The 13457-nt window shown below is 49.3% G+C and overlaps 1 protein-coding gene across 1 annotated transcript; it reads right to left on the bottom strand.

Annotated features, from left to right (window-relative positions):
* Positions 1-10639: 10639 nt before the first annotated feature.
* Positions 10640-13096, bottom strand: ISLR2 (immunoglobulin superfamily containing leucine rich repeat 2). Its single transcript, XM_012801871.2, has one exon. The coding sequence runs from the start codon at positions 12918-12920 to the stop codon at positions 10683-10685; it is 2238 nt and encodes a 745-aa protein (XP_012657325.1). The 5' UTR covers positions 12921-13096; the 3' UTR covers positions 10640-10682.
* Positions 13097-13457: the final 361 nt, after the last annotated feature.

Here is a 13457-nt window from a genome sequence, read left to right as displayed (position 1 = left end):
CTTGAGCCCAGGAGTTGGAGGTTGCTGTGAGTGTGATGCCATGGCACTCTACCCAGGGGGATAGCTTGAGGCTCCGTCTCAAAAAAAAAGGAAAAAAGAAAAAGGGCTGAGATGATGGTCCAGATGAAGCCTTGTAGCAGCAGACCATCCCCATCAATTTGTGAGGAAAACCTTCATGTTGTCCGTGCCCTATTGAAGAGGACCATGGATTAGCTGCACAAACGAGAGCCAACACCACAGACACCTCAGTTGGTTCAGCTCACACAATTCGGACTGAACAATTCAAATTAAGCAAACTTTCCATGCAATGCATGCCAAAACTGTTTGCCCAGATCAACTGCAGAAAAGAGCAGAGCTTTCGGTGGAAATTTTAAACAAGGAGGATCAACATCCTGAAGAATTTATTCAAAGAATTGTAACAGGAGATGAAACGGCTTTTCTAGTGTGATCCTGAAGACAAAGCACCACCAAAGCAGCGGCTACCAAGAGGCGGACATGGCACAGTCAGAGCACAGGTGGATCCATCAAGGGCCAATGTATTGGCCTTCTGAACGATCCAAGAATGAGAACATTTATTGCAAGAGTGTTTTCAAGGCTCAGTGCCCATAGCTCAGTAGTGAGGGCGTTGGCCACATATACCCGGGCAGAAGGGTTCAAACCTGGCCCTGGCCTGCCAAACAACAGTGACAACTACAATAAAAAAAAATAAAATAGCTGGGTGGTGGGCGCCTGTAGTCCCAGCTACTTGGGAGGCTGAGGTAAGAGAATCGTTTAAGTTCAGTTTGAGGTTGCTGTGAGCTGTGATGTCACAGCACTGTACTGAGGGCAACATAGTAAGACTAGGTCTCAAAAAAAAAAAAGAGTGTTTTCAAGAAGTTAGCCAAAGCTTTAGCAGAAAAATACCCGGGAAATCTTCACCCGAGAGTCTTTCTCCACCTGCCCAATCCTCTCACCCACCAAGGGAAATTTTGTGAGAGTTTCCATGGAAGATCACTAGACATCCACCTTACAGTTTTAATTTGGGTCCTTCTGACTTATTTTTGTTTCCTAATCTCAAAAAAAATCTTTAAGGGGGCGCCCGTTCTTCAGTTAATAATGTAAAGAAGATTGCATTGATAGATACGGTTACATTTCTAGCACAGTTCATTCCTAGAGGTGGACTACATGCCTGGTATCATCACTTACAAAAATGTCTTGAAATTGATTGAGTATATGTTTGTTTGTTTTTTGAGACAGAGTCTCAAGGTGTTGCCCTGGGTAGAGTGCTGTGATGTCATAGCTCACAGCAACCTCCAACTCTTGGGCTCCAGAAATCCTCTTGCTTTAGTTTGTTTTTTTTTAGTAGAGACAGGGTCTTGCTTTTTGCTCAGGCTGGTCTTGAACTCGTGAGCTCAAGCAATCTACCCACCTTGGTCTCCCAGAGTGCCACGATTACAGGCGTGATCGCACCTAGCCTGATGGAGTATATGTTGAGAAATAAAGTTTATATTTTTCATTTGTATCTTTTAATTCCATTTTCCTATGAACTTTTGGAAATGCCCTTGTATGCAATAACATGAATTAATCTCACAAACACAATGTTGAACAACAGAAAGCAGATACTAGGAGTACATACCGTATAATTCTATTTATATGAAGTTCAAATACAGGCAAAACTAATTTATGATGTTAGAAGCCAGAATACTGGGGGTGGAGGAATGACTCCAAGGGAGCATAAAGAGACGGCTGGGATGCTGGTAATTGTCTTCTTGTTGATCCAGGTGCTGATTTTAACGGGTGTTTTCTCTTTATGAGAATGTTTTCTACACAGATATGCTTCAATAAACATTTAACCAAAGAAGTATACATACTTTGTGACATGGCCTCAAAAATATACAGTGTAACGTGAGTGAAATTACAAGTAAAAATTGACAAATACGTATCATAAAAGAGATTCTCACATACTTCCCTCAGAAATTAATAGAGCAAGAAAACTAAAAAGTAAGTGAGGTGGCTGGGCTTGGTGGCTCATGCCTGTAATCTTAGCACTCTGGGAAGCCGAGGCAGGGATTGCTTGAGCTCAGGAGTTGGAGACCAACCTGAGCAAGAGTGAGAGCCCATATGTATTAAAAACAGAAAAAACTATCTGGGCATAGTGGTGGGTGCCTATAATCCCAGCTACTTGGGAGGCTGAGGCAATAGGATTGCTTAAGCCCAAGAGTTTGAGGTTGCTGTGAGCTATGATGCTACGGCACTCTATCCGGGGCGACAGAATGAGACTCTGCCTTGAAAAAAAAAATTAAGTGAGGAAATAGAGAATATGTAATTAATAAAATTAATAAGACTGACCAAATGAAAATGTAAAAGTCATAAACCTAACCCTTCAAGAATAAACACTCTTTTCAAACTTGTATGAAAATCTACAAATATTGATATTCTTCTAAGCAAGTTTTAATAATTACCAAATAATATCATCCTATCCATATTCTGGCAACAATGCAATGAAATTAGATCAAAAACAAAAGTGTCAAGAAAAAAAACACATACATTTGAAAATTTAAAGACATGAGTCTAAAATAATTCATGAGCCAAAGAACAAACATTATGGAAATAAAATATTTAAAACTAAATGACAAAGTAAACACTATCAAAACTTGGGGGATGCTGTGAATATGGTACTTAGGGGGGTATTAATGGCTATAAATGCATGTATTAAAATGAAGAAAGTTTAAAAATTCATGAATTCAGAACTGAACTCAGAAGGTAAACAGTGAGAGATGCTTTGGACTCATCTGAAGGAGGCTGTGCCTTACATCCATGCAGCGTCATTGAGGAAAAAATTATGGTGTTGGTACCCAGGGGATTCTGGGCAGCCTTACAAAAGGGTTCCATGCTCCAGTGTGATATTTGTGAAAGGACATCTGTGAGAAGGCCCAGTGAGGGCTGAGTCATGGCTGCGGACCTCCCAGACTCCACCCTGGCAGGCTAGCTCTTCACGCAGTCAGCGAAGGGTGAAGACTCCACCTGATTTACATTAACACCTTGCTCTGGGAGCACCCACCAGGAGTGGCACCTGTCATCTCTGAGCTGAGACTATGTCTGGTGGGGTGAAGACTCCACCTGATTTACATTAACACCTTGCTCTGGGAGCACCCACCAGGAGTGGCACCTGTCATCTCTGAGCTGAGACTATGTCTGGCACCCATCTAACTTGCCCCAGGTGACATCCCCTCTGACAATATCTCAGGACCACAGCAACTCAAGATGAAGGGGAGGAGACCTGATAGGAGGTGGCTGACACTCTTCATGTGTATGTGGGGAGACTGATCAGAACCAGGAAAAAGTCCCTGAGTTGGGTGGCAGTAATGTCACTGCTGTACATTTCTTTTTTTTTTTTTTTTTGAGACAGAGCCTCAAGCTGTCTCCCTGGGTAGAGTGCCGTGGCATAGCTCACAGCAACCTCTAACTCCTGGGCTCTAGCGAGTCTCCTGCCTCAGCCTCCCAAGTAGCTGGGACCACAGGCGCCCGCCACAATGCCCAGCTATTTTTTTGGTTGCAGCCGTCATTGTTGTTTGGCGGGTCCGGGCTGGGGATTCGAACCCGCCACCTTAGGTGTACGTGGCTGGCGCCTTAGCCAGTTGAGCTATAGGCGCCGAGCCCTGCTGTACATTTCCTTACAGATACATGCGTGTTTATATGTGCATGCAAAAAATAGTCTGAAAAGATATATCCTACCTTAGTGAGTGAGAGTGGTTACCAGCAGAGAGAGCTTTGGGATTGCAGGTGATTCTCAAAAGAAGCTTCAGTTTATCAATAATCTGCTTTAGTAGATTACCCTCATATGTTACTAGTAATTAGATAAAAATCATTTTAGAAAGAGACGTGAAGGAATATAAAGTTTTGACTCTGGTTTTTGTTGGCTGGGAAATTATAGATAATAAATTATGTTTTCCACAAAACTTCTGTGTTTTTCGATTCCTATAACAGCCCTAACAATAGAACTTTCTATTATGACAAAAATGCTCTACAGCTCTGCTGTCCAGACAGCCACTAGCCAGGTGCAGCCAGGGAGCACTTGAAAGGTGGCTACTGGGATTGAGGAGCTGAGTTTTAAATTTTATTTCACTTGACTTAAAATAGAAATTTAAGTGACCACATGTGGCTAGTGGCTACTGGGGTGGACAGTGCTGTTCTGCAAAGAGCCCATACTACTTTGTTGCCTTATTTCCAAGCGTTATTTTTCCATCTTTAAAAATTGAGGAATAGCAAATACAATAAAATACACAAATCTTAAGCATAGAATTTGATGGATTTTTACATAGGCATACAACCATGTAACCACCACCCAGATCAAGATATAGAATGTTGTGATGATGACACTCTCTTGGAACAATAAACTATAAATACCTACACACACAAAAAAAGATATAGAATGTTTCTGCTACCTCAGGTGCCTCCTTTGAGCCCTCTTCTAATCCTAGTTGGTACCTTCCAACATTATTCTTATTTCTTTCACTAAAAATGTGTCTTGCTTGTAATTGAACTTCTCATAAATGAAATCATGCATTATATATTCTTTTGTGTCTGGCTTCTTACACTCAGCATTATGACACACGTGTTGTGTGTAAGCGCAGCTTGTACTTGCCTGTGTAGTATTCCATTGTGTGAGTAAAGCACAGGTTAGTCCCCCAATTCTACTACTGGTGGATATTTGGGTTGTCTCCAGTCTGGGGGTATTATAAATAAAGTCACTATGAACATCCTTCATTTGTATCCACCAAAAGACCCTTCTGTCTTTTGATGGACATAAGCACTCATTTCTCTTGGGTATATACTCAGGAGTGAAACTGCTAAGTCAGAAGGTATACATATCTTTAACTATGTTATATTGCCAACCATTTTTTCCCAGGTCATTATAGCCATTTGCATTCCCAACAGCACAAAAAAGAGTTCTAGTTGAAGCACGTATTACTTTTATAATCAGGAAAACATGCCACTTTGAGAAATAAAAGAGACAGCAGGAGAGACCCTTTTATAGACAAACTTAAATTAGTGGCAAATTTCACAATATATAAAATATATTATCCTGTACTTAATCTGATTTATAGAGGTATGGGAAAGAGGTTTGGCTTGGTGGCTAAGAGCGTGACATTAGAGTCAGACAACCAAAGAACAACCTCAACCCCGCAAATCACAGGCTGTGTGACCTTTAACCAAGTACTAACCTTCTCTGTTCTTTGACTATATACTGTTCCTCCAAGCAAGATTTGCCTGCAGATTACAATAATCATATTACCTCACAGGATCGTTGTATGCTTATAAAAATCCATAATATATGCCTACAATATGGTAAGAGTTTGATAAATATTAGCTACTAATTATACTAATATTAGGTAGTGACCATTAGCATTCTTAGTCAGTCTAGATATGTGACAAGCCACTTTTATTATGAAGCATTGGATAATTAATTTCCCAATCCTATTCCTATTCCTTCCCCATTGAGACCTTGATCAATTCTTATGAAGGTCCTTTCCAATTTCTATGGTCATAGCAGTTTTTCCTCTCAAGTGGTTGGATGCTGTGAATGGCTTTTAGACTCAATTTAAGAACCAGTTTGCAAGAGTGTTGCTAAGATAAAATGCATCTAATTTGCCAAAACCAAATTAACTCCTAATACACAAGGGGCTATGTTAAGTGTAAATGGTTAATAAAAATATAAACACTTTTATTCTCCTCGTCCCATGTGGATTTAAACTTAATTATTCAGCTTCCATTCACATGTCCAAACAAAACATAGCTAGCATAATTTTAAAAATCATACCATCTTCAAATTACTTGTTCAATCACAAGATGATACAAAGTCTTTCCAACTAATTTAACCCAACAAGTTGGTTTCATTTTCTATCCATCCTGGGGTCTTCGGGAGGCTTTAAAAAAAAAGTCACATCAAGTCTCATTTGCAGCAGTGGTCCTATTTTGAATGAAATGCTAATATTGCAAGACGTTTAAAAATTTAATCTCTTCTTGATGCCAGTCACAGCAGATCTTTCATTTTCAATATAATATTATTCTCTATTGAGTCCTAAGGCAAAATCTTGTCCTTGAACATACAGGTGTGAGTGGGTGTGCTTCAAATGCAATCAATTAACGGACACATTACAACAGAAACGGCTCTGCTTGCTCCATCACCACCTGCCCAGCAGAATTTCTCCTATCAATACCTTTACGTTGGAGATTTATAAGGTAAAAGTATTTCTTAGGTCAGATTTGACAATTCATGGCCTCTGCAAAGGGCCGTTCATATGTCCTGGTGCCTGTGGCCTGTGGCTTTTTGCAAAGTATGTACCTCATTCCTGAAAGGACAGGGTCCCCCAGTTTCCCTTGCTTAATGCTCACAAAGTCATGGTCCTTTCTCTGTAGATAATGTCTCTTGTACAGTGGCAGGTCTATCTTTCCCTGAGTGTCCCGTAACTGGGGCTCTGATATTAACAAAATTGGGGTAAGACAGTCATAGCAAGATACCATTTCCTCCCCTTTCCCTACCAAAATGTATTTTCCTGAGCTCCAGGAGGAAAAACTGAGATTACACAATACCATCAGGGAATAATAGTCTAGACACAGATTGACTAAACTAGTCTTTGGAGATGTTAGCTTTAGTTGTGGTTGTTATTCAAATGTTATGGGTAGAGGGCAGCATTCTGGACACAAGAGGACCCCACCCCAGCGTTTCTTTTTCAAAGAAGCCCTGCTTTCCTTTGTTCTTTTTTATTAAGGGCTTACTATACTGATCTTAAAGATGGTTCTCATTCCAGCTGATCTTCAGGAAATACTTAGAAGTGGGGGAGGCACTCCTTTCAAATCACCTTTCTGAAGACAGGTTTCTGATCTCATTCAAGTCCATATCCTGGGCATCTGGTTTCTGTAGCTCAAAGAATTACTGCTCCTGATAAATTGCTCCGAGCTCTGAGGCTACTGCTGTCATATTGCATTCTTTGACCATATTCCAGGTCCCCTACTGCACATTTACACACACACACACACACACACACACACACACCCTCGTCATTAGACTCCATTCCCATGTAATATCCAAGTGAATTTTGTAACAAAACACACTGGAGAGAGCTTGGCTAGGATGGCACCTGGAGCCCACAGTAAAGGCTCACAGAAGGTGCCCTGATTGAAAAGTTTGGAGCCCTGGAGTGAGGGACGGAGGGAGGAGCTATACCTGCTCACCTCTGCAGGTTCTCAGAGCACTTGCCAGGGGCATTTAGGTCTGGGGTAGAAGCAGGGGAGAGACACATTTTAAACTGCTCAACCATGGTTTCTAGGGGGTGAGGGGAGAGAGTGAATAGTGAATTCCCCATCCCTAGATAAGCCAAGGGTGCATGACCACCTGACAGGGACACCATAAAAAGAAATTAAAACCTATAATGGGTAGCTGAATTGGAAAAACTGAAAAGAGAACAAAGAGGAACAAGGGGGAGAAAATAAAAGAATAAAATTTAAAAGGAGATTGGAAGGAAGGCCAGAGGCTGGAGACCATTCTGCGCATGCACTAAACATTTGACCAGAAACTGGTAAGGTCCTGAGAGGACTGGTATCTCGGTGGGCAGTAAGCAGAGTGTCCTTGTCCTCCAGCACCTACTCATTCCTGTCCTGTGGACTGAGCCTGTAGGCCTGGCCTTGCCCAGGGAGCACAAGGTCTAGACAAGCAGTATTTGTCCATCCATTAGGGGGCTGGGCCCTGAACAAAGGAGCAGCATTCTCAGCTCCTCTGCACTTTCTCTAGCAGGTACATTGTACTTTAGGGGGTCTCTAGGAGGGCCCCCAATTCTTAGGACAAGAAGGAACAGGAAGGAGCTCTTTTCCCCACTGGAGACCGGTGACTAGAGAATTGGGTTGGGCCCAAACTGTTGAGCACTCAGTGGCCCAGCCAGGCCTATTCCCACATGCAGTCATATGGGTGGATTCCTGGCCAGTCCTAGGAATGGAGCCAGTCCCTGTCCCCTGCTCAGAAGCCAGGTATGCCAGTAAATCAAAGCAGCCATCTTCCTAACAGATGATACTTCTGAGTTCTGTCCCTGGAAATGGGGTGGGCTGTAGTGGCAAGCCTTGGGTGGTGACCAGGAGCAGGTTTCAGGCCAGGCCCCAAAGAAGGAATTTTTTTTTTTTTTCTGCAAGAGCTTTCTTGTTCTGGGGAAGGGACATGGGATCAGGCTTGGGAAGTGTCACAGCCACCACCTGTGTCAGGAGACAGGCCTGGGGCTATAAAAGATGCTGGGTATCTAGGCTTGGTTCCCAGCCTGGACTGGTGTATTTACAAAGACATGATACCCACAGGGGGAGGAAAGAGAAGAGTCTGGAAGCAGGAAGAAGGTAGGGTGAGATGGACCCTGGACTCTATCTCTCCTCTCACTCTGTTCATTTCCTCTTCCACCCACCCTCCTCCCCTATAGAGCCTGGCCCCAGTCCTTCAGGCTAGTCAGAAGCGCAACACCTGCTTCTACCCCCATATCTCCTGTTCCCCACCCAAGAAGCCCCATTTCAGGACTATTAAATCAGTGTGCTTTTGTCCCCCATTACACATTTGCACCCATCTCAGCACATCCCAACAGCTGCCCACCTCGGAGAGGCACACATTTGGCTCCCAGGTTAAAGGTGCCAGCTTTTTCTGTAGAATCGACTCTGCCAGGCCTCTACCCCCAACCCTCAACTGCGTCTGCTCCACACCATTTGCTGCTGTGTAGTTTGTGTTATTTGTGACTTCTCCCGTGCAAGCCACAACAGTCTTTTTCCTATGACGCTACCCTCCTCACTGGCTTCTTAGAGAACTCAGAGGCTGATGTTGAGACTCAGAAACTCGGCAGTTTTGACACCACACACAGCTACACCCCATCACAGTGACAGTCCCAACCTAAAGAGGATGGTGTATACAGTCAAGTGCAAATGCACAAGCACACACCCCCCCCCATAGCTCCCTATGTTCGTAGTCTGCACACACGCGCGCACACACACACCCACCCCCCTCCCTTTTTATTGACCTCTCCCCACTGACTTCCAGCCTGTCCCCACCCCATGTGGTTTCCTCACCTCACCCTAGAAGGTGGAGGACTCAGAGGAGGCTCGGTGCAAACACCTGACAAAATGACAGGACAGTCAGATAAACACAGGAATCACACAAAGGATCCCAACGCAAGGCTCCCAGGGGCTCCCTCCTTCTGCGGTTTCCTCCTCCGTTCCTCAAGCTTCCTCTCTCAGTACCCTGACAAAAAGTCACCAAGCCCGGTTCAAATCAATTACTTTATTGGCTGTTTACATACAGACGAGTTTAGAAAAGGGCACGGGTTCCGGGGGGCTACTCCGCCCCGGGCCGCGCTTGTGCTGCGCTTCGCCGAGAGGGCTGGTCCCGACGACAGAAAGTCCCCTCACCCCACCCGGCCGCTTTCCTGCAAAAAACAAAAAAAGGACCCTAGCCCGCGTCGCCGCGCCGCGTGCCCCTCCCTCCCGCCGCCCGTCCCCCCTCCCGCCCCCCTGCACTTACACGGTCACACTTTACAGAACACAGACTTTTCCTACACAGTACGCTTGTCTAGGACTACACGCCGGGCAAACGCCGTTCTCGCGGAGGGGGCGGGCGGGGAGACGCCAGCGCGGGGGAGACGTGCGGGCCGAGCGGCCGGGCTCTGGCCGGACCCCACCGCACAGTCCCGCCAGCCCCCGGGAGAGACGCGGCCCGCAGGCTCCCCGCGCCCCGGCGCTTCCCAGCTTGGGTCTAGGCCCGGCGGAGCCGCGCTGGGAGCGGCGGATCTCTCGAAACCCCAACACGCTGACCCAGAGATTGGCCCGGGACCAAGCCGGCGCCCGGGGCAGAAAAGGGGCGCGCGGCCCTGAGGCGCTTCAAGTTAGGGGAGAGACGAAAGAAAATAGGCTCCCTCTGCCGCCTCCGACACGCGCCTCCGCAGTCTTCCCACAGGCTGCGGGGGAGGTTAGCACCAGATCCAGAATGCCGCTGTCTTTGAAAAACAACGAAAATACGGAAATCTGAGCGCGGAGCTGAAAGGTGCCCCAGACACCCGGCTCGGTCCCAACTGCACGGACGCAGGGTGGGGGTGGCGGGACAGAAGGATTTGGTTCCCCGTCGCGAGGAGGTCTTTGTAACTAAAAACTAGGGTTTGTCGTGAATCCTGGCTTCTGAGACATACAATCCCCAAAGGCAGAGTGGGGGGTCGGGGTCAAGGCAGGACCCCACAGCGCTCCACCATAGAACATCTACTGGCGGTCCCCGGAGGCCCAGGAGCCACAGCGTTATCATCAGAGGTTTTCAAGGCCTTCGCGCGTTTCCTTGGGTTCCAGAGCCTGGGGTGGGGAGGGCGGTGCTGCGGTTTTCGCAGATAACCGCCAGGAGACGGAGGGGCGTAGATCTCGCTTCCTGGTCAGCAGGTTGTGTCCTATACTGTGGGGGAAGAGCCCTGCTGGAGGGGAGGATTCAGCCCGCGGGGAGAATGACCGCCGTGGGTGGTCGGAGGACTGTGAAAAGCGACCACTCCCTACTTCAAGTCCCCAGTGGTGAAGTGGGGAGTGGTAAAGGGGTGGAGTAAGTGAAGGTCGGGGCGGGGGTATAAGTCCTGTCAGCCCTAAGCTTCTGCTCCCAGGCACCCAAGGTGGGGGTTGGGAATGGGCGGGCCGAGGGGACCGGAGGTTCAGCCCGCGGTCTGCCTGTAGTTGCCGTTAATCTCCTGGGCTATGTTGACCGCCTCAGCGCCCAGAGGCAGCCGATCGCTGTACTCTGAGCCCGCCTCGAACTCCTCTTGGTTGGTCTTGGACTGGGACTCCACCAGCGAGCAGGCTGCCAAGCTCTCCTCCCTCTGCAGGCCTCCACTTGGGTCCTCCTGCTCCGCATCTTCGTCAAGGCCCTCCTCCGCGGCCTCCTCTGGCTCCTCGCCGCCTGCCTCGCCTCCTACCTGGTAGCTTTTCTCTGACTCGAGGTACGAGGCGCGTGGGTCGAAGTCGGCGGCTATGCGCTTCTCCATAGGGTCGGGGGCCTGCGGCCGCAAGATTAGACGGTAAGGCTTGCCCGGGTGTTTGGCCAGCAGATGGCAGCAGGCGGCGCCCAGCAGGGGCACGGTGGCCAGCACCAGGAGAAATACGCTCACCGCCACGATGACCAGCAGCGAGGGCAGCTCCTTCTTTGTGGCAAACACCACTTGCACGTGACAGGCCTCGCCCGCCAGCGCCAGGCACACGGAGTAGTTGGTGCCAGGCCGCAGGCCTCGGAACCAGTAGGCGTTGACGCCCTCCTCTACCCGCGACCACTGCACTGCCGCCCCGCCCCCCGCTGGACACAGATAGAGAAGGCGCAGGGGCCGCCGCCCAGGCCTCCCAGGTCCCCCAGCCCCGCCCGGCCCAGGGCCCCAGCGCGAAGCTATCGGTGTCAGCTGTACCCGTGCCTCCCGCTCCGCCACGTCCAGCGCGATGACACCCAGCTCGAAGACGTGAGGCTTGAGCTCTGCGCTCTGATTGAACGCGTGGTTAGACACGTACTGAGACGGGTCCCCGTGACCACAGTGCTGCTTCTCCGCCCGATCCGCAGGGGTCTGGTCTTCAGCCTCTTCTCCCTCACCTACCTCCTCTTCGGTCTCCGTTTCCGGCTCCGCAAGTACGCTAACCCTGGCCAGGCCTTGACCTTTGATTTTGCCCTCGGGTTTGGAGGGCAGGACACTGTTGCCTCTGCCCTTGGCTGTGGACTTGCGTTCAGAGGTCGGGACCTGCCCATCGGGTTCTCCCCCAGCGCCAGGAGCGTGTTTTGGAGGCCCAGCTGCTACCACCGCCACCCGTACTGATGTAGAGTTGGCGCCCAGCTCGTTGTATGCACGGCATGTGTAGACGCCTGCCTCCTTGGCACTTAAGACAGGCACCAACAGGGAGCCATTTGTGAGGGCCAAGAAGCGGGGGGTGGCTGGGGGCGCAGGCCAAGCTGGTGCTGGAGTCGGGGTGGGAGACTCGGTCTGCGTCAACACATCCCCATCTCCTTCTCCCTCCTCCTCCTCTGCCCGGTCCCCATCGTCCTCCCCGCTCTGGACAGGCGGCTGCAAGACTACGGTGCCACCTGGAATCTGAAGTTGCCACTGCAAGCGGGGAGTGGGGTGGCCATCGGCTAAGCAGTGTAAAATGAATGCCAAGCCCGCGCGCAGCGGGGTGCCCGGTGTGTCGGGTTGAGGGTCCCCACTCAAACGCACGCTAGGCGGTGCACAGGGCAGGGCGGGCAGACGGTGCACCGGAACACCCTGCAGCGCAGGAGGCGAGGCACACGCAATGGAGTCCGGTTCAGGTAAGGACACCCGGGTGCTCGCTGCCCAGGCCTGCAGCCACACAAGGCCGCATCCACAGTGGAAGGGATTGTGATAGAGTTGCAGGTGTGACAGAGCGCTTAGCGCGTCGAAGGTGCCGGGCTCCAGCGTACGTAGCCGGTTGTTGTTGATGCGCAGGGAGCGCAGGTCCGGCAGCGCGCCCAGTGCGTCCCGCGGCAGCGAGCCCAGGCGGTTATGATTCATTTTGAGCAGCTGCAGCGCGCTCAGGTTACGCAGGTCGCTCCAAGGGAAGCTGGATATGAGGTTGTGGCTTAGGTCGAGGTTCTTAAGCTGACTTAGCACAGCCAGTGCACCTGGCTCCACGGTGCGCACTTCATTATGCGCCAGCCAAAGTGATGTGACCTGCGTGACGTCGGTGAAGGCCCCGCGCCGTAGAACGGTGATCTTGTTGGCCGACAGGCTAAGCGTGGTCACATTGGCCGGCAGTCCTTCGGGCACCTCGCGCAACTCTTTGTAGGCGCAGTCGGCGAACTGGTGAGCGTACTTGTCCACGCAGGCGCATGGCTCCGGGCACGCTTCAGCCATTCCTAGCAGCGCCCAGGTCAACCACAGGGCCCGAAGGGGCGCCATTGCGGCTCCTGTAGATGGAAGCCGGGGAAAGAGGGCAGAAGATAACTCACTGAGCCCCTGCTTTCCTCCCTTACCGAGCTCTGTGTCTCCAAACCGCCTACCACTGGTCCCAGGGCTCCTCTGTGCCAGTAATCTCCTTTATGCCCAGGATCCTCTCTTGGGAGGTCAATAAAAGTCTCGAAGTTCAACGGATGCTCCCTGCCACTTTCTTGTCCAGGATCCCAGTACATTGCTCTTTTCACTACTTATCTTGTCACCCTGGAGCTGGCCCCTCCGTAGACTCCACTGCTCGCTGGTCTACAAGTAGGCTCTGCACTGTACCCCTCTGTTTCCAAGCCCTCATTTAACCCGGTTAAAAGATACACAGAATGGATATTTTTGTCCACAACTGGCTGTCCTCCCTGAAGCCCTTTGTCCCAGGCCCAGCACTCACACACATGCCCATGCAGGCTCACAATACAAACAGATGCTGGGGCTTTGCCATCAAACTGCGAACTTCTGCAGGGGGTTAGAGGATTTGATGCTTTATCCAAGGTT

The sequence above is a fragment of the Otolemur garnettii genome, unplaced genomic scaffold, assembly GCF_000181295.1.
Source record: "Otolemur garnettii isolate 467f Iridium unplaced genomic scaffold, OtoGar3 scaffold00011, whole genome shotgun sequence".
In the NCBI taxonomy this organism is placed as follows: Eukaryota; Metazoa; Chordata; class Mammalia; order Primates; family Galagidae; genus Otolemur; species Otolemur garnettii.
The sequence above is the reverse complement of the archived record's forward strand: the minus strand, read 5'-3'. Positions and strand labels throughout refer to the sequence as shown.